The following is a 20,928-nucleotide window of genomic DNA, read 5'->3' on the forward strand; positions in this document are numbered from 1 at the left end:
AAACTACACCTTTGTGCGTCCAACTTCGTAGTAGTAATCTGCAATCAAACTCGAGAGTCGCAAATTTCTTTTTGTCAAAGTTTTACAAAAAATGATTTAGCAACTTCAATTCTGCATTCAAAGTCGGAAATAACGCAATCAATGTCGTGTGGCGCTAAAACGAGAGGGCCCGGATAACTCCTGCCAAATAGAGATGCTAAAAGCGCGCGAAAACAGAGCTAGCGCGTGTGTCAGTGTATTCTGTAGAGGAAGAAGATTGGCCAGAAGCTCATTTCCCAATTCGCGCTCATCTGCACTACAAGATGCAATCGCAACTTCGCACATCAAAGCACACGGTCCTCGAAAAACAGCGTGTCCTCGACGCATATCGTGCTGGTCGTCGCGACTGGCTAGCCGTGGCGGCTAGCAACGACATCTCACCCACCACCGCCTATGATTTGGTGCGACGCGGGCAAGCTACGGACCTTCCTCGTGGTGGAGCAAGGCACGTCAAGATGACGCAAGAGGCCAGGAATGCCTCGAGAGATATCTCGATGACGACTGCACGTACACGCTGAGCCAAATGCGTACCATGCTCTTTCTCACTGCAACGTGAAGGTGCACACATCGACAATCGACTGCAACGTGAAGGTGCACACATCGACAATCAGCCGCCATTTGCTGAACTTGCTTTACACAGTGAAGCAAGTTCGCATCGAGCCGACAACATGCAACAATGACGTGAATAAGGAGAAGCGTCGCGTGTTTGCAGAGAAACTGAAGGCACACCAAAGTGACGGTAACTGTATTGTTTATCACGATGAGACTAACTATAACGTGTACCTGAAGCGACAGCGAGGGCGCGCGCAGCGTGGACAGCGAGCTGTCGTAAAACTTCCTCCTTCAAGAGGAGCGAATCTGCAAATTCAATGTGCGGTGTCGTCAGCTATCGGGCTGGTGACCTACCGGCTTCAGCGCGGAAGCGTACGCATGGACAAGAACGCAGCCTTCGTAGAGGACATCTACGAAGCCGTTAAGGCCTCCGACGTGTTCCAGACCGGCTTCCAGAAAAAGAAGATCGTGATAGTGCTGGACAACGCTCCTGCCCACCGCCAGACGGAGGAGCGCGTCATGAAGCACCCGGACATGGAGCTGTTGCGATTAGGACCCTATTCCCCAATGTGCAATCCTATTGAAGGATGTTTCAGTGTGCTGAAGGCGCTATATATATACACTATTTTTGCGCTTCACGGGACGAAGGTTTGTGATCGGCTCGGGATGCTCTGGTTTCAAAGTGAGCAGTGATGCTACCTCCCGAGCCCCCATATTCCCCTCCTGGATCGCGCTTGGAGTCCACCCTGAAGTTATCCCCTTTGGGAGTGGGTGAGGGAAGAGGAGCTGCACTCTCGCAACTTGTGGAAGGGACTTCGGTTGGTGACGTCAGGGCTACGGCGAGTAATAATTCAGCGCTCGCGCTCTTTTACGTCTTCGATTGCCGAAAAGAAGCTGCTAAATCAATTTTGTAAAAACTCGAGAGTCGCAAATTTCTTTTTGTTACTTTGTTTCTTTGACAAAAAGAAATTTGCGACTCTCGAGTTTTTACAAAAATTGATTTAGCAGCTTCTTTTTGTCAAAGAAACAAAAAGAAATTTGCGACTCTCGAGTTTGGTTGCAGATTACTACGCACAAAGGTGTAGCATTGGCAGTAGTCCGATAAAAGCTACTACTATGTACTATTACTTCGTAGTACTAGACTTTAGTAGTAGTAGTACTAGTACAGTATTACAGTAGTTAAAAAAAGATGTTTTTTTTCTGAGGTCCGTCTTATCAGCGCGCTTCTGTAGTAGTACTACAGTAGTAGACTACTACATGCAGGGAACCCGAAAAATAATATGCGTAAAAATTAATCCCAATTTTTTAATTTAATTATTAGTGTATGGCCCAATTTTGAGTAAGGTCTAGTCAAGTTACAGCGTGGGGACGCGCTGAACGTCGCGGAAAAATTAGCCTGCGCTGAATTTAGGTCGCCTGATCTCGAACGGTCGTCTTCAAGAGCCGCCGAAGAGCGTTCTATTGTGAGAGCGGCATTCAAGAAACGCAATTGCGCACTACGTCGACGTCGCGTACATCCCGCCAACGTCTAACGAGTGTGAGCGCTTCTTCTCTCTCGCTAAGCTGGTGTTGTCTGATCTACGGAAGCGAATGTCTCCAGCCAGGCTCGAGGTGATAATGTTTCTGAACTACAATCGTGACTTACGAAGTTTTGCAAATAATTGTAGAGCAATAATGGATAAGAAGACGCTTTTTCCTGAAGTCACAGTCTTCTTTGACGCGCTTCTGTATTTGTGTTGTGGCACGCCCTCGACACTAACAAACTACTGCAGTAGTAGTCTACACTAACTTGTCGAAATAGTCGCCACTCCTACAACTTGGTCGATCTACACTACAGTCCACGTTTGGATTCAAAATGCGCAGCACACCGTCGTGTGCTACGGGGTTGATGATCCGACGCACCACGCGAGACTCCCGACACAACGAAGAGCTAACAGCTCTTGGCAGGCCTGGGAACACCCTCGCGACTACGTTGACCCCATGAAGGATGGCTAGACTTGATACCAGCCCCCATCCGAATTCAGAGGATCTCACTTGAACTATAGGCCCTAGCGCTTTTACTGCGTCGTCTGAGGAGGCACGTACGACTGCAGCGCCTGCGAGAGATCCTTGATGAGATCCTTCGCGTCCTCCACACCGATAGACAGCCGCACCAGGTCCTCCGGGAACGAGCGCGCCTTACGCACCTCCTCGGGAATACTGGCGTGTGACATGGCGCCGGGCAGCGAGATCAGCGAGTTAACGCTACCGAAGCTGACCGTGATCTTAAACAGCTTGGTGACAGTCAGAAGATGCTGCGAGAAGGCGAGCGAGCCGGTGCGGAAACACACGACAGAGCCGCAACCGCGAGCCTGTGAGTCGTGGATCTTACGGTCGGCCGAGTTCTCGGGCAGTAGATTCGTGTAGTGCACGGTCTTAATAAGAGGGTGGTCGTTCAGGAAGTTTGCAACCTTAACGGCGTTCTTCTGGGCCGCCAGCACGCGCAGACTCATGGTCTTAACGCCACGCAGCAGCAGCCAACAGTCGAACGGCGCCAGGCCAGTTCCCTCTGCGTTCTGGTAAAAGTAAACGTCACGGCAAAGCTCCGGGTCTTTGGCGATGACGATGCCAGACATGGTGTCACTGTGGCCACAGATGAACTTGGTGGCCGAGTGCACTACGATGTCAGCACCGAGTTTGAGAGGGTTCTGTAGAATGGGGCTCATCATCGTGTTGTCCACGGACAACAAGGCGCCGACTGTGTGCGCAGCTTCGGCGAGACGCTTGATGTCGCAGATGCGCTGCATGGGGTTGGTGGGGGACTCCATCATGACTAGTTTCGTCTTGTCACTGAGTGCCGCCAGCAGGTTCTTCGGACCGTTCTCGCCCGACAGGTCCACGTACTTAACATCGACGCCGTTCTTGGTGGCGACTTTGCTCAGTAGGCGGTACGTGCCGCCGTACGAGTCGTCAGAGAGTACGATCTCGTCGCCGGCATGAGCCAGACGAGAGACAGCGGACAGCGCGGCCATGCCACTGGTAAAGGCAAAGGCACGGTGTCCGCCCTCCAGCTCGGCCATCTGACGCTCCAGAGCCGCGCGTGTGGGGTTACCTGAGCGCGTGTAATCGTAGGCGCCGAACGTGGTGCCTGAAGGTTGCGCGAACGTAGACGTCTGGTAAATAGGCATGGTGGCCGAGCCATGTGGGTCGTCCTTGCAGGCCTCGAAGCTCACGATGCGCGTACTGATGTTAAACTCGTCGTCTCCCTCCTCCAACGTGTTGCGGTTCACGTCCTCGATCTCTAGCGCCTCGTTGCCATCCAGATTGGCACGTGCGCGCTTGGGCGTCGTCTCCAGCTCGTGACGAGGCACGAAGATCTTCTCAGGTTCTTCCTGACCGGTACCGGACACCAGCTGCGTCACGTAGCTGCGCTCTAGCATGAACTCGAGACGAGAAGCCAGCGAAGGAGCAGTGGCGTCTTCTGACGGCGTCGCATCCTGCTGGTTGGCGGCTGCTACGGGGGACGCGGCCCTAGGGGAGCCCGTGGTCTCAGCCTGCTCACGTTCAGAGCGTAATGTGCGCTCAGCCTCAAAGAACTGACGCGTGCGCAGGTAGTCACAGACGAGGTCGAACACTTCCGACTCGCCCAGACTCTGCTGCAGCGCTGCAGAGGAAGATGCCATGGTAGGTACGTGTTAAGGACGCTGGGAAGAGGGGACGGTTGTGCTCCTTGGTGAGCTCTTGGACGCCAATTCCGGAATGGAAAGATGATACGTGTAGGAGAACCGGTATTGTGGATAGTGGGTGGACGGGGATGAATTACTGTACCATTGATGGATTTGTATGTTACTGGAGGTGTTTACATGAAATATTAAAAGATTTATAGATTTGTGGTAGACAGGAATATAATGAAAGAGGTAATCTGATACCGGTAATCAGCACATCATTTTTGCAGGCGCAAACGCTGGCTGGATTGCAAGGCAGGGGCATGAGTGTTTTACAAACACCGGCACAAACTCCCCGAGTAGGTCCTAGCGGCCCAGTGCCGGTAAATACAATGCATATTTGGATATCGCTCTTCCGTGCTGAGCTACAGCCCGCGAGAGCGCTAGGTTTGTTGTCCACCTTTTTCCGCGAGACGAAACTACCGGTATCGGTACCGGTACAACGGTGTTTAAACATTATTTTAAATAATTAAAAAACATTTCAAATTAAATTTATAGAAAATGGCATTAAGTCAAATGTAGTCATTCCTGAAAAATGCACCGACTTCACCACAAATGTTGTCTCGGATCGTTGACTCGAGTTCGTGACGTGGCACAGTTCAAGTGGTGCCGCGGTGCTCATTTGCACTTTAGCCGCTGAGCTTCCCCGCCTATTATAATAGGCGGCGTTTAAGCGGTTAGCCAAAGACATAGGTGGCGTTGCCATGCTGGCAGCTTTAAGTTTACCCGGAGTTCTTGCCGCGACAAAATGACTGCTTTGTCGCTAAGGGCTCCTTACAATCTGAGCCAGGAAATGGGCTCACAATCGCTGCACTTTGGTGCGACTATCAAGGCATGTACAGTACATTTGCACACTGTATTCACCACTGCTCTCGATGGGCCCTTGCCATGATGTTCACGGGGTAGGCCCGCACAGTCATGCATAAGATTCACCCGCACTGCAAGTGGTCAGAAAGTTGTCTTGGATAGGACATCATGGCCACAGGCTGTGTGACTCGCTCCATCTTTCGCTGGATACCCGTTCGTGAAACGGAAGAGCTTTGGTAAAGAATTCAGGCGAGAGCCTCGCAACGAGAAGTAAAATGCACTGAGCTTGGAGATTGCGGTCGGCAATTTTTGTAGCAATCACAAGCACGCCGTGCGATTTGCTGGCTTATTTCCTGGTCATGCAGGACAAGATCCCAGCCTCATTTGCTTGCTCAATAACAAACTGGGATCTTGTCCTTACGCCATGCTGGACCTCGAGACCGGTGAATTCGATTACCGGTAGGTGCCACAGGCGCACGCCCCGAAAAGCAAACGACTGGCAGTCATCGCAGTTACGATATTATTGCTGCCGCACGTTCTGGACTCGCGAGGTCAACTTGTCTTTGGGGCCCACGCTAGTTCCACATCGTCTTGAAATAGCGTGGGCTGAATCAGCTGAGCTGATGAAGGTCCTGGCGGTAAGCGCGCGCACAGACCGAAGCTTAAGATTTTCTGATCTTCATTCCGCTAGTCACGGCCACCAGTGCCAACACCAGCAAAAGGCACCGCTCCATGACAATCTACAGCAGCGTTAACTCCACGCGTTGGTTTTTGGACATTGGCGGCAAATCTCAGTTGCGGGCTGTTTCGCCCACCCATCCTGATTGCTGTACGGTCGTGAATGACTGGTGCCCAGTATGACATAGTGAGAGTCTGACGTGTCGCTTTGGATCAATTCCCAACCGCCCGTTTCTACTACCGGCTACGTAGCCTGCCGCACCCAGCAGCTCTCCTGACCACTTCCGAATTTGGCATCGAGCGGGACCAGCAGCACCGAAAGAGCCCAAATATGTGCAAAGTGGAGAAGAGCAACCTGCCGCCCATGGCCCCCGTGGAGCCACAGGCCACTAAGCCCAAGTTCGTCATGGCGCACGAACCGCAGAGCGATTTCCACTGGACCCCGACCGATGAGCCGCACGCCACTCGTCGTAAGCTCATCATGGCCAAATACCCGGAAGTCAAGAAGCTCTTTGGCCACTGCTGGAAGACTAAGTACGTCATCGCGGCTACAGTGGCGCTGCAGACGTATCTGGCACTCAATGCGCAGTACATGTCGTGGCCCGCCTACTTCCTCATCATGTACTGCATCGGAGGCACAGCCAACCACGCCATGATGATGGGAATGCACGAGATCTCGCACAATTTGGGCTTCAAGAAGCCTTTCCACAACAAACTGCTGGGCATCTTCGCGAACCTGCCCATCGGCGTGCCGTCCTCCATCTCCTTCAAGCGCTACCACCTGGAACACCACCGCTACCAGGGCGAGGAAGGCGTGGACGTGGATCTCCCCACGGACCTCGAGGGCAAAATCTTCAACAACAAACTCACCAAGTTCCTTTTTGTCGTCTTCCAGCTCTTCTTCTACGGCGGTCGCCCTCTTCTCGTGAACCCCAAGACGCCTGGCATGTGGGAGTTCTTCAACGCTGTCGTGTGTCTCAGCTACAACTACGCCATCTACGTGTACGGCGGACTGTCTGGCCTCCTCTACCTGCTTCTCGGCACGTTGCTGGGCTGTGGTGTGCACCCCGTTGCTGGCCACTTCATCGCCGAGCACTACGAGTTCGTGCTGGGCTACGAGACGTACTCGTACTACGGCATCCTCAACCGCGTTACGTTCAACGTGGGTCTGCACAACGAGCACCACGACTTCCCGTTCGTCCCCGGCTCGCGTCTGCACCAGGTGCGTGCGCTTGCCCCCGAGTTCTACGAGGACCTGCCGAGTCACAAGTCGTGGGTCAAAGTGCTGGTGGATTACATCATGGACGACAACATCAACGCCTACTCCCGCGTCAAGCGCCACAATCTCACCGATGACGTCAAGGAGAAGATGAAGAGCGACTAAAAGAGCCAAAAAGTCTCGTGCCAGAAACGCATTTTGTATCAAACCATGTCGCTAGGAATTTGTGCTAACAAAGATCAATAACAACGGCAAAAATTGTACTTGAAGAATGATGAGCGATGCCACCAAACCAGTACACCGGTAAACTACTACGTAGTAGTAGTACGTAGTATTTTCAGCAGTTGTCGTGAGAGTCATATCATAGTTTCCGAAATACTACGTATTCCATAGTACCTCGCACTAATAGTTTTAGCTAGAGCATGTTCTACATAGTATTTTCAACAAAGTAGTTTATCACAAAGGAAATATTAATAGGATTTGAGGTTTAATTCAAAGGAAATATTAAAAAACTGGTACAGCTTTTTGCGTTGTGAGTACTACTACTAACACATCAAAAAGACTACCAAACAAAAAATACGCTGAGACGCGAGAACTTTGTTCTGATTGGACGGGGGCTCTTCTCTTTTTACTGCGACCGCCTTAATTACCAGTAGAGCTACATGTTCATTTTGTGCTTTTTGCATTTAGTACCGTGAAGTTTGAGCTTACAGCAGTGCTAACGCTACTGTAGTTTTTAATTTGGTGCAAATACAGAGCTTGCTTGAATATCACAAATTTCACAAAACCAGCTGAAAATACTTGTTTTTACAACGTAGTCACAAAAAAGATCTTAATACTGTTATGTTTACTAATAGTAAGATTTTTTTGGTGACAGCTGTCTAGGTGTACAGTCGTGCACCTCCAATTCGACACCGGTATCAGTCGATACCCTGCCAGATTTTATGATTACGCGAATCGGATGCGCAATTACCTTTGCCCATCACCACCCTAGCAATTACCGGTAACCTCAACGGTTTTCCCCTCCTCGCCGAGGGATGACACGCCGCATCGATCTGATTTTAAATTTTGGATCGGACGTCTTACAAACACACACTTTGATTTTTACCGCCAAAGACAATGGGACATCGCCCTTCCTCCTACATGTCCCACAAAAGCAGTCTTTGTGCGAGAAGCACAAGTCATCCTGCATGCTCTCACTCCGAACTTGCTCGTTGGGCGACGGAGCGCTTTAAGACCCCCCAAGCAGTAAAGCGCACTACCGTCCAGAGTATTCTTAAGCGGTCCGCGGAAGCTGCTGCCTTGCCGGACGCCTGTCGCGAGCGGAAGCGCTGTTGCGCACCCGCGATTCGCGCGTCTGACGCCAAGCAAGATTATGCAGATTCTGCTCTGCATTGCAGAAGATTGGCGTAAATTTTGTACTGAATTAACAAATAAAATATCAGTGCACTGGATTTGCGTTTGTTTTTTGCTTTACGTTGTGCACTTATGCTTGATATGGTCCGCCCTTTCGAGACGACTGTAGTACAAGTAGTACTACGTAGTACAATTCACTACTTCGAAGTACCGTAATAGTCTATTACGGTTTACTAATAGATACAGTAGTACAGTAGTACTGCAAAAGAACTAAGCTTAGAAGAAAAGAGTGTTGACCTCTGTGGCACTGGCATGCATTCTGTTTTCACAGCTACCTTTGTGGTCACGCATTAGCAGTCCTACTCTGCTCTACGCTTGGCGAGGCTTGGGACCGTTTGGGTTGCCCAGCGTGAACAAGCGAGGCGCGATGGACATGGCCATGAGTTCCTGGAAGAGCAACTTGCACGAGTATGGGATGTGGACCTGCGAGATCTGCGTCTTGTTGCGGCATGTGCGGCACTCGAACGTCATCTTCCGCAGATTGGCAATAGCAATGATGCCACAGATATCGCACACGTGCACACGATACGCGTCCGAGTTTGCGAACAAACGATCCATGAGGAAGTTGGCCGAGCCGTGCGAGATCAGACAATCGCGCTCCATCTCTCCCATACGCAGACCACCTTCGCGAGCGCGACCTTCCATGGGCTGACGCGTCAACATGGTCACAGGACCACGAGAGCGCGAGTGGATCTTGTCGTCGACCATATGTTTCAGACGCTGGTAGAACGTGGGTCCGATGAAGATCTGCGCTGTGAGGCGACGACCAGTGTGGCCGCTGTACATGACCTCGTTGCCGTGTTTCTGGTAGCCCAAATTGTGCAGTGTGTCGGCAATAGCTTGGACTGTGACATCCGTGAACGGAGTGGCGTCACCTTCGTCACCAGTTTGAGACGACACTTTACCCAGCAGACACTCGACCAGATGCCCCACCGTCATACGCGACGGAATAGCGTGAGGGTTGACAACGATATCGGGCGTAATTCCTTCCACCGTGAACGGCATGTCTTCCTGACGGTACGTCATACCAATCGTACCCTTCTGTCCGTGACGCGACGCAAACTTGTCACCAATCTGAGGAACACGAATGTTGCGGAAGCGCACCTTCGTGAACTTGAAGCCATCCGCGTTCGTCGTCAACATGACGCTGTCGATGATTCCATTCTCGTGTGAGCGGAGCGCTGTGCTCGCGTCACGTTTCTGGTGACGCTGCTCGAGTGACGAGTCTTCGGACTGCGGCAGTGGCGACGTCTTCCCGATGATAATGTCGTTGCCACTGACGCGAGTGCCAGGAGCGACCAAACCGTCGTTATCCAGCTTGTGGTAGCTGCCGTGACGCAGTCCCAGGCAGTTCTCACGCGAAGGTTTCTCGAACTCTTCGCAGTTGGCGCCACCTGCGCCTCCGCCAGGGCCGCCGTGTGGACTCTTGTTCCGTTCCTGGTCAATGTAGCAGCGGTAGAACGTAGAACGGAAGAAGCCACGGTCGATCGCGCTTTGGTTCATAATCAGAGAATCTTCCTGGTTGTAGCCCGTGTACGACGCAATCCCCACGATAGCGTTGATACCCGACGGCAGCTCTCGGAAGTGCAAATACTCCATCGCACGCGTGGTAACCAGAGGCTTCTGCGGGTAATTCAGTACATTGGCCATGGTGTCCATTCTTGCACGGAAGTTAGAGCAGTAGATGCCCATGGCCTGCTTACCCATAGCAGACTGATACGTGTTACGCGGGGACTGGTTGTGATCCGGGAACGGGATGATACTGGCGCAGATACCGAGGATCATGGACGGGTGGATCTCGCAGTGCGTGTGGATTTGCGAGCCCGTGCCGACGTCCTTTGGCTCCATAGCAATCATACACACTTCCTCTTCTTCCGTATCGATGAGCTCCACCACGCCATCCGTCAGCAAGTTGTGCCAGCGGTAGTTTGTGATCTTGTGGTTCTGCAGCTTCACCACTTGCTCCTTCTGCAGCAAAAGCTGGTTGTCTTCTACAATGAACAGCGGACGACACACCCGACCGGCGTCCGTGTAGATGCGCAGCTCCTTGTTCATCAGGTCGCGAATGACCGACACTTCAGCGTCGATATCCACACAGCGACGCAGCGATCGCAGCGTACGGATCAGCTCATTCGGCTCTCGATGCACTCCCACCCAGTTGCCGTTCACGAAGATCTTCGTCGAGTGTGGGATGATCTGGGGCTTAATCTCTTCCAAATTTTCAGTCGCCCACTCCTCCAGGAACTCCAGAATCGGAGCTTGAGGCGAGCCCACCGAGATGTAAGCCATCAGAGCCAGATTCTTCACGAGACCGACAGCTTGGCCCTCCGGCGTCTCGGCCGGACAGATCATACCCCAATGCGTGTTGTGTAGTTGACGAGGTTGAGCCTGTTTACCTTCACGACCCAGAGGAGTGTTCAAGCGACGCAAGTGAGACAGTGACGACGCGTACGTCAGTCGGTTCAGCACCTGCGAGACACCAGCCTTCGATGCGCTCTTCTGCATGCCCCAGTTACCGGTAGCCAGCGAGTACCGCAGTCCGTTAGTGATCGTACGAGAGCGAATAGCCAGCGTCAAGTTGAAATCCTTGCCGTTGTCCACACATTTCTGCAGGAATGACTTGACGTCCTTGGTGAGTTTCTTGAACAGGATACGGAACAGACCTCCGAGCAGAGGACCAGCCAGATCCAGGCGTTTGTTGCCGTAGTGGTCACGATCATCCTCTCCGATACGACCCAGCGAGCACATGAGCAATTTGTGGACCACGTAGCCGAGGAAATAGGCCTTCTTGGTCTCATTATGGTCCTCCACACCCACGTGAGGCAGCATTTCCTTCTGTAAAATGTCCTGCGCATAGCGGATACGATCGGCTTTGCTCACATTGATGGCGCTACCACGTCGACCGATGAAATCCAGCGCCACTTCCTGTTCCTGGATGACAAAAGCTTCTTCTAGCGAAGATTTGAAGCGCTCCATGAGCTCAGCGTCCGAGAAGTCGTAGCAAATGTGCTCCAGGATCTCGCGATCAGCCACGAAGCCAAGTGCACGGAAGATGATGACCACGGGGATATCTTGACGAATGTATGGGATGACAGCGCGGATCTGGTTGCCTGTGATGGCGCTCTTACCGCCGCCCTTCTGGTACATCTGCACGTACATTGTACTGGTGGGACGCACCCCGTGCTCGACGTGGGAGCGGGTCTCACAGACCCAGCTGTACTTGGACGCAGCGTTCTTTCGGAAGCAGTAGACGTGGTTGTTGCTCATTCGCTCTTGGGCGATCAGAACCTTCTCACTGCCGTTGATAATGAAGTAGCCGCCTTGGTCATACACACATTCGTTGAGTTCTGTCAGCTCCTTGTCTGTTTTGTGGGTCAATACACAGTACTGGGAGCGCAGCATGATGGGGACCATGCCGATGAACTCCTTGGGAGTCTCCACCTGGTCGTACGGCTCCATATCTTCAAGATTAGCGGGCCCTGAGGAAGGAGCCTGGTACTTTTGACACACTACGTCGACGTACAACGGCGCCGAGTACGTGAGATTACGCAGACGCGCCTCGTGCGGGAACATGACACTCGTGGAGCCGTCAGCTTCGGTCATTGTGGGTTTGGACAGGTAGATCTGGCCAAACGAGATGTTGTAGATGGTGTCTGTGTTGGTCTTGGCCTGACCGGGCGCGTATTGCGCTTCCGGGTTGATGCGGATGGAGCGAGAGTCGTCTACGAGCTCCTGCATCGTGTTCTGGATGAACTCATCGAACGAATCCAATTGTTGGCGCACGAGACCTTTCTCCTCAAAGTAACTGGAGATCACGGCCCACGCGTCTTCCTGAGACACAGCCGAGCCAGCTGCCAGGCCCATATCGCCGGCATCGTCCCGCTCTGTGTCGCTGTCGATCGGGTTCTCCCAGCTCATAGTAGCGGAGGAGACTTGGCTGCGATCGATACAATCACCAAATGACTCGAGGGGGGCGCGGGCATTTTAGTAGCGGAAATTAAGGGATTGTGACGGTACTGCAAAAAATTACCGGTATTGGACTCCGAACGCTAATCGGTTTTTTGCTGAAAATAACGTTACCGGTACTGTACATGAACCCTGCTGGTTATGCCGATATTGATTCAATATTATTGAAGCGGCCACCAACTGGTTGACGGTTTGCATTTTGTCTGACACCGCTGTCAGCACACGGCATAGCTGGCCGCCTGTTTCGAGGCGCACATGTTCTTGTGCTTGTGCGCTGAAAAAATGGCCGTCCACCCCGTGTCGTATGGTCGCAGGGATAGAGAGAGTATCAAACGCTGTATAGTTTCTCAAGTGTTATTCGTCTTTAAAGGAAGATGTACCTCACCATTGTGTATACCACTGTATATTTTCAGGTCCAAATTTATCCGTATGCAACTGAGTCGTGGAAAGAACACAGGGATTACACAAACGTACACGAAAAACCAGACTCCCTGCGCGTGGCCGAAGCACAGTGCAGAATCGAGCGCGCACTACACTTACAGAAACCTCCGAGTACCGACAGAGATGGCGTCACTGGCGTGCATCCAATGGATCCGCGACGAGCTGGAGGCTCACGATGACCTCAAAGATCTCAACCCTCCGCTCGTGGACACCAAGTCGCTGTGCGAGTTCGTGACGGACGGCCGCGCGCTGTGTCTGCTGACGAATGCCGTGCTAGAGGGAGAGGAGAACGAGCTTCCCAAGAAGCTGCAGCGCTCGCTCCGTCAACTCAGCAAGTTCCACGCGCTTGAACGCGTGCAGTTTTTCATCAAATGGTGCCGCACACGCGCCATGCTTGAGGAGCACCAGGTATTCACGACTGTGCAGCTAATAGACGAAGTGAACGAGACGGCGGTATCGGAGACGATCGTGGCGCTACGCAACAAGACGCGACCCGGTCTGAAGGCCTCCAACGCGCTGTGTCAGTACTATTTCGACGGAGATAACAACCGTGTGTCCAGTACCAGTAGCACGACCAGTACCGGCAGCTCCAGCGGCGCCAACAACGCCAATCGCCTCAGCTCGTTCCTCAACAAGTTCCCATCTGCGCCTGTGGTGGCCACCAAGGCGTCGTCACAAAACAAGCCACCGCTAAGCAACCGAGTGTCTCTCACCTCCAGTGTGGCCAGTAGCAACCCATCGCCACGCGAACTGGAGGAGCCAGTGCCTGGAGATGAAGACAACAGCAACAAGTCCCGCCTGCGCATCCCGTCGATCTTCAAGAGCAGCAGCAGCAACAGCAACAACAACTCGCACACGCCACGCAGCAGCGTCATCAGCAACGCGTCGTCCACGGCCTCTACAAGCAAAGAGGAGGGTCAGTCTCGCTCCTGGTCCAGCAAACTCTCGGCCTTCTCTCGCAGTGTCTCGTCGTCGTCCAATGCGTCGGCTCCCCAGTCCACTCCCACAGCCGCTGAGCTGGACAACAGCAACACGCCGCCCTCGTCACCTCCTGCGTCGCCCCACAACCGAGTGAGCATCCCCTCAGCGTTCTCAGCGCCTGCACCGGCTGCTCCCAAGTCGATGTCCAAGTTGTCGGCCTTCCTCAGTAGTGTGGAGACGACACCGGTGGCTCCTGCTTCGAGTGCTCCGTCACGGGATACCAAGGCTGCAGAACCGACTGTAGAGGCCACACCGGAGGAGGAGGAAGAGGAGGAAGAGCGACCGGAGCCTGCGGTTGAAGACAACCAAGCTGAAGAGGAAAAGGAGCGTGCATCAATCAAGGAAGAGGCCCCTGCTACGAGCGAGAACCAGGACGTGGAGGAGCAGCAGAAGTCGCTGAAGAAGCCTGCGTCGAGTGCGAAGCTGCTCGCGTTCTTGCAGAAGGTCGAGCCTGCCAGTGTGACGCCCGCTAAGGTCGACATTTCGGAAGACGAGGACGATGACTTTGTTGCTGTGGAAGCTGAGGACATTTCCACCGAAGACGAGGCTGCTGTTGAGGAGGAGACCCCAGTGGAGGAAGAGACCGCTGTTGAGACGGAGAGCGAGGAGGAAGACGAGTCTGTGGCTACATCTGACGCGCTGGAGGATGAGGAGACGTCGGTGGAAGAAGCCGAGGTGGCGCCTGAAGTGGTTGAGGAGCAGGTGGAAGCGTCAAAGGAAGAGACATCCGAGGAGGAGGCGGAGGCTCCAGAAGATGAGACCCCGGAGGAACTGAAGGTTGAGACTGCTGCTCCCGTAGCGGAGGCGATTGCAGTGTCTCCAGAGTTGCTACAGGAGAACGAGCGTCTTGCATCGGAGAGTGAAGCACTCACGCAGAAGCTGCAGACGGCTGAGGCTTCAGTCGCAACAAAGGACACCGAGCTGGAGTCGCTTAAGCACGAACTTGAGCTGCTGAAGGCGCAACTGCAGGAGGAACAGGCTAGTGCACAGGAGAAGCTTCTGGCGGCTGAGAAGAAGCAGGACGAGCTCGTCACTGAAGCTGCTACGGCTCGTGCTGAGGTAGCCAAGTCGCAGGAAGCAGCGACAGAGGCGTCTTCGGCCTCGAGGGAGGTGAAGGAGGCCAAGATCCAGATGAAGGAGCTGGCAGTACAGAACGAAAGCCTCAAGGCCGATCTCACCAGCCTGCGTGAGGAAGTCCAGACGCTAGAGCAGTCAGTGCAGCTAGCTCGTGACAGCGAGGAGGCAGCGAGATACGCTGCCCAAGTGGCGTTCGCGGCTCGTGACTCGGCGGACGAAGTGAACCAGCAATTGAAGGACCAACTCGCACAGCTCGAGAAGTAGAATCCAAAAGGACGATGTGTGTGTACGTACGCAAGGATCAAAGGCCAAGTGGAGCTTGAGGTAACGACATGATTAAGTTTTTGAATTGTTTTGCGGACTTTTTTTTGCTATTTATTTCTTCTCTACGAAAAAGTTATACTGTATGTGAGCGGTTTAGATGGAGTCGGTCTGGTATCCTGCAAGGCTTCGTCGTAGTACAAGCGCACTACCGAATCCTACGATCATAAAGATGCAAACTACTACGGCGAAGAGGCCGAGGAGATGAAGCGTACTTCGAAGATAAGCCTGGACGTCAAATGCTGACCATTCTGGACATTTGCCGCATGGAGCAATCTGCAGCATAAGAACAAAATAAGTAAGCAGCATAATACAGGTTAGTGTTTTGTGGCGCTGTCAGACACAGGATAAACTGACGTACATCGTTCTGCTCGTAGCCCTGGTCAGCTTCGGCGTTGAGTACCGTCATCCCTTCCTTGCAGTCGCCATCTGAACTGGCATTTCCACTGTTGAATGAGGTGGCACTGCACGAGACCCAGTAGCCATCGGATGACTTCATGACCCCTTCACACGGGATCATCTCGGAGGTCACGTCGGTGCAGTTGGTACAGCCCGAAAGATTGATATCGCAGGCCAATGTTGAGCTCGTGTGTGCGTTGTACGTGGACGCCAGGTGGTCCGAGAAGGAGAAAGCGCTCACAGAGCAGACCAGAAGCGCCACGAGGCAGCTACCGAGGCCGATAATGTACTGTTTAAGACATTAACATGAGTAAGTATTCGAACGCAGCCATGCACGAAGCGACCCACGTACAATAAGGAGCAGAGATCGGCTCTTGGATCTTGAGCCAATGATGCCCAGTACCGAGAGGGCGATCATGAGGGTGCCGACAACGATGAAGATAATGGCTACATTGCCCAGAATCACAAGCACGCACAAGTTAGAGTTTGCATTAGCGTAGCACGTATCAGCAGAGTGCATCCATCGTACCTATCCATCTCTGTCCAGACGTCATCTCGTCATGCACTTTAACCGACAGTCCAAAGATGAAGAGTCCCGTGCCGAGCAGTGTGAAGGCAACATTCATGACCGACAGCATACTGCGCATGACAATGGGTACAGTCACGATACGGACGACGCAGAACATTGACGCAATGACCAGCAGCATGCAAGCCACGCCAATGGCTCCAATGGCCACTACACGGTGCTCCAGATAGTCAACGGCATCGCTGTACGTAGCACAGCACCAGGAATCTCGCAGCGCCGCCAAAACGTTGGCCGTCCAGTGGTGTTTGACCCAAGATTCGAGTGCGTCCTGGAAGAAGAAGGCGGTGTAGCAGGCCACAAAGAGGCCCGTGACCAGCAGGAAGTTGACGAAGAAGAAGATTAGCAGTAAGCGGCTTTTGTCTCTTCCGGCACCGATGAAGCCCAGTAGCGAGAGCACCACAACGCCAATGCCAAGAGCTGATAGAGCTGCGGCACTAGCGCCAAAGTCTGTGGTTATCACCACGTGTAGTGCGAAGCCCAGCAGCGTCACGCCGCAGCCGAAGCTCAGCAAAGTCAGAAGACGTAGACACTTGCGGGGTCGCATGATTGGCAATGATGAAGATGGCTGCTTTTTTCGTCCATGGGCTGGATATTTTTGGAAAATCGAAGTTGACACTTGAGTTTTGTAAGCTATTGAATGATATATTACATTGTGGAGGCTTAATCGAATGTAGAGGGCTCGACAGATATTTACTCTGCACTTCAACTTGGCTATTTTGCAAGTCTTATTGTGGGAAAGGTTGGAGACTGCGATGTTGCAGGAATCTCCGTCCAGCCATGGGACTATTACCGGATGAATACCAAGGTCGAAAGAATACACCTCCATTTCGTCACTATTACAAGTACCCGAGAGCTCGCGCATTTGGACATTTTCAGTTCGTGTATATCTGTACTGCGTTTAAATTTTGTCATTGAGAGGATATCACTATTGAGAGGATATCACTGACACACACACATGATCGCAGATTTTCTGTATAAATGGCAAAATCACTTTTAATACTTCAAGAACGTTTCAAGAGGCCATCATGCGTCGGCATAGTGAAAGAGACTCTCTTCGAACTGCGCAACGATGCACAAACTGGTTCTGCATGTAAGGTGACAAGTTAATATCAACAGTAAGGGATTACACCATGCCAACTTACCTTTTTGAAGGCGAAAAAGAGTGTTTGCGAGTCGCAAGTACCGTACATGATGTAAGTTAGGTCGGGGCCAAGCTGGATTGTTGACTCAACAATGTTGAGCAAGCACGGTGGGATGATACGTAGACGAACGCGAGCGCAGCCACATGCATCCATTTCTCGGACAGCAAAACGTGATTGCAACCTGGTTCTGGTTCGAGGTACACTACGGTCCACGGAGGCCTGAATGCTTCCTCCACTGCCTCATTTTGCAGAGTGCCCCGCAGAGCACACTTCGATTACTTTGTCCACTTCACCACTCGATTCGTGGCGATGAAGCTTCTCCCTGTCATTCCGTTTATCGCAATGGCCACAGTGCAAGTGTCCGCTGCATCGAGTCTGTCCACCTCGTCGTCGACCAGCGGCTTGAATGGCTGGTATCCCTGTTCGGAGTCGACCTTTTTAGACGAAGAAGGATCTGCTAACCAGGATGCCGAGTGCGCCGTGTACACTGCGCCGCTGTGCTATCCGGAGATCTGCGAGAATCCAGAATCCGTCGCCAGTACGACGGTCGACATCTTTGTGAAGCGAGTTCCTGCTCTCAACGACTCGGACACTGCGAGAAACGTGTGGATCTTGCAAGGTGGACCTGGTGCTTCCTCCACAGCCAGTACGTGCTTCCGATGCGAATCCATTAGAAAAAAATCTGCTTTGCGTTCTGATGATAATATCTGTATTTGTGCAGTGGAATCGACAATGGTGGAGCTACACGCTCGAATGGATGGGGCAGTGAACGTTTACACCATGGACCACCGAGGTACTGGTCGTAGTACTCTGTTGGACTGTGTTGCAGCACAGGCAACTACGACGGGGTCTCCGTGGGGCAGTGGCGTTGACACAACAGAAGTCCCTGCATGCGCTCAAGCCCTGAAAAAGAAATACGGAAATCTGTCGTCATTCTCCATGACAAGTGCAGCGATGGACATGGCCACGTTCATTTCCGACTACTCGAATGGAGCTGACACTATTGTGTATGCAGTCAGCTACAGTACTGCGTTGGTAGAGCGTCTGATTCATCTGGACCCACCTGAAGTGACGGGGTATGTGCTGGATGGAGTGGCCACGAGTTCCGGATCTGCTAAGGCACTCGAGTACTTTTCAACGTGGGATTCTGATTTTGGCGACGTTGGCGACGCGTTCTTGGCGCTCTGTGAGACTCAAAGCGAATGCAGCGACAAATTCGCGGCTACGGATCTTCCTTCCACTCTTCAGAACTTACTCACGGATTTCGACAACAATCCAAACTCAACGTGTGCGGCTCTGGTAAGCAACGTCAACAGCGAGGAGAGCAGCGACCCTGCATCGTACACAGTGCGAGGCGCACTGGGGTCTCTGCTTATGAGCGCAAACATGCGAACGCTCATCCCACCACTTGTCTACCGATTGAACCGCTGTGCGTCCGAAGACATAGACGTGTTGACGCACTTCTTCGCGGCTTTGAGCACTGACGAGAATTCCCCAGACGAGGAGAGCGCGTTTGAGTCGACGTTGCTCTATTACCTCATCGTCTTCTCCGAGATGTGGGAGACCCCGCAAGTCTCCGCTTTAGAAATGCTCGAGAGATTCACCAACTCAACTATCTCAAATGGTGGCACGTACTTGGAAATCCCTCAGTATTGTGCCTTCTCGAAAGAAAACTCGACGGTATGCAAGGAACTGGATGTCGGCTCCTACGAGGCTGATGGGATTATCTACGAGCGTGACGAATACTGGAACAAAAGTGCCACAATTCCAACTCAAGCAAGTGTGCTACTGTTGAGTAGTAAACTGGACCCACAGACCCCGCACAAGTACGCCGAGTACTTGCTGGAAGCTCTGGAAGGGAGCAAGAAAGACTTGATCACGTTCGAGTACGCTACACACGGGACATTGTGGACGACGCCGATGAGCGACGACGACGAGAGTGAGATGTGCGGTATGAAGCTGCTGCTGTCGTATGTGCGCAACAATGGGGACCTGGATGGCCTCGACAAGTCGTGTGTTGGTGAGATGCCAGCGCTCAACTTGACAGTACCGATTGGATATTTGCATTATTTCTTGAGCACGGATGAGGCCTACGACGGTACCTATGACGCAAGTTTGAGCTCTAGTGGATCATCCAGTGGCGGATCCGCATCCAGCAGCAGCAGCAGCTCCAGGTACAAGGCCGTCTTCATTGTTTTCCTAGTACTCTTCGTCGTGGCGCTGGGAACTGCTGGTTTCTTCTGCCACCGGTGGCACAAAGCCAAGCTCCAGAGCAGAGAACAACTTTCCGCCGACAAATTCGTCGAGATTTCAACGCCAATAGCAGTTGAACAGTAGTTGACATCCGCCGTCAGTAAAGGAGGAGATTACGCTTTCCAAGACTCAGCGAGTGAGCTAGATGCAATAGCGCTCTTTATGACCATGCCAGGTAACAAGCTAGGCTAAGGTATGCAGGGCAGTTGAAATAAAGCTTAGCCTATGTCAAGCTCATATCGCTAAATGGAAAAATAAGAAGTGTTTTGTCAAGATGATGCGAATATCTGACAACAACAAAGTGCCGCTGAATCCAGGCTTGATGTAAAATGTGAAATCTTAAAGGAGCAAGGACAACACTTCAGGAAAAGTCAAACAACGGGAGATACTCACCAATCGCTCATATGTACTTAAACAAATTCAGAGTTTTTTTTTCTCGAAATTGTACCGGTAAAGCAGTTGTAAGAATAATACAACTTCGAAAAAAAAAACTCAGAACGGCAACATCATTGGAATCACAGCGGTTCAGTCTGTATACAACTGCCGGAATGAGCGTTCGCAGTTTCTGTCCTTTCAAAAGGCAACTGAGAGTCTTCCGTAGCACATATGATGGCGTGGGATGCGTCGAATCCGTCCAATTACTCAGTAGCGTAGAGCAGGTTGAGTTGGGATCGTTGTCAACTCTCGCTGTCAAGTCTTCAAGCACGACGGACAGATTGGTTGACTGGAAATGGGACCTGCACGTGCTGTCTTGCGCACACAGCTCCATGAAATACGCGGCTACTTCGCCAACGTCATCATCCCAATTCGTGATGTATTTGGGAGACGCTGCTGAAGTAGTTACAACGCCGTCTAGCACAAATCCAGCAACAGTTGGCGGGTTCAGGAGCATTAGCCGCTCCATTACCACCGTACCGTAGCTCTTTCCATAAACGATTGAGCTTGCACCATTCGAAAACTTCCAGATAAACGAAGAAATATCCATGGCCGCGCTCGTCACGGAAAAGGACGCGAGATCCCCATATTTCATGCGCATCTCTTTCGCACACGCTGGGACTTCGGACGGGTCAATTTCGGTGCCCAACGTCGGACCGGTCGTCGTTACTTGTGAAGCAACACATTCAAGCAGTGTACTGCGTCCGGTGCCGCGGTGGTCCATGGTATACACATTGAAAGCCCCGTCTAGTCGATCGTGAAGCTCCAGCATGCGCGTCTCCACTAGTAAAAATAATTTAATGTCAAAAAGGTAGGCTATCATCAGATATATTCGAGCATTTGACTTACGTGCATTAGAGGCGTAGCTCGGGCCACCTTCAAGCATCCAAACATTGTGAGCCGTCTTGGGGC

General features: G+C 52.2%; 6 protein-coding genes across 6 annotated transcripts; 3 read left to right on the top strand and 3 right to left on the bottom strand.

Annotated features, from left to right (window-relative positions):
- Positions 1-2,306: 2,306 nt before the first annotated feature.
- PITG_13402 (cystathionine beta-lyase) lies at positions 2,307-4,315 on the bottom strand (the record flags this gene model as incomplete). The annotated part of the gene is made up of 1 exon (XM_002899991.1): positions 2,307-4,315. The coding sequence occupies one exon, from the start codon at positions 4,251-4,253 to the stop codon at positions 2,649-2,651; it is 1,605 nt and encodes a 534-aa protein (XP_002900037.1).
- A 1,762-nt stretch (positions 4,316-6,077) lies between these two features.
- Positions 6,078-7,164, top strand: PITG_13403 (sphingolipid delta(4)-desaturase DES1-like protein; the record flags this gene model as incomplete). Its single annotated transcript, XM_002899992.1, has 1 exon — positions 6,078-7,164. The coding sequence occupies one exon, from the start codon at positions 6,112-6,114 to the stop codon at positions 7,162-7,164; it is 1,053 nt and encodes a 350-aa protein (XP_002900038.1).
- A 1,560-nt stretch (positions 7,165-8,724) lies between these two features.
- PITG_13404 (DNA-directed RNA polymerase II 135 kDa polypeptide) lies at positions 8,725-12,333 on the bottom strand (the record flags this gene model as incomplete). The annotated part of the gene is made up of 1 exon (XM_002899993.1): positions 8,725-12,333. One exon carries the CDS (start codon positions 12,331-12,333, stop codon positions 8,725-8,727), a length of 3,609 nt encoding a protein of 1,202 aa, XP_002900039.1.
- Positions 12,334-12,882: 549 nt separating this feature from the next.
- On the top strand, positions 12,883-15,628 carry PITG_13405 (uncharacterized protein; the record flags this gene model as incomplete). The annotated part of the gene is made up of 1 exon (XM_002899994.1): positions 12,883-15,628. One exon carries the CDS (start codon positions 12,946-12,948, stop codon positions 15,142-15,144), a length of 2,199 nt encoding a protein of 732 aa, XP_002900040.1.
- Positions 15,437-16,730, bottom strand: PITG_13406 (uncharacterized protein; the record flags this gene model as incomplete). The annotated part of the gene is made up of 3 exons (XM_002899995.1): positions 15,437-15,889; positions 15,953-16,047; positions 16,130-16,730. 3 exons carry the CDS (start codon positions 16,728-16,730, stop codon positions 15,437-15,439), a joined length of 1,149 nt encoding a protein of 382 aa, XP_002900041.1.
- A 940-nt stretch (positions 16,731-17,670) lies between these two features.
- Positions 17,671-19,665, top strand: PITG_13407 (serine protease family S33, putative; the record flags this gene model as incomplete). The annotated part of the gene is made up of 1 exon (XM_002899996.1): positions 17,671-19,665. One exon carries the CDS (start codon positions 17,671-17,673, stop codon positions 19,663-19,665), a length of 1,995 nt encoding a protein of 664 aa, XP_002900042.1.
- Between the last annotated feature and the right edge of the window lie 1,263 nt (positions 19,666-20,928).

This window comes from Phytophthora infestans, genomic scaffold, assembly GCF_000142945.1.
Source record: "Phytophthora infestans T30-4 supercont1.28 genomic scaffold, whole genome shotgun sequence".
NCBI lineage: Eukaryota > Oomycota > Peronosporomycetes > Peronosporales > Peronosporaceae > Phytophthora > Phytophthora infestans.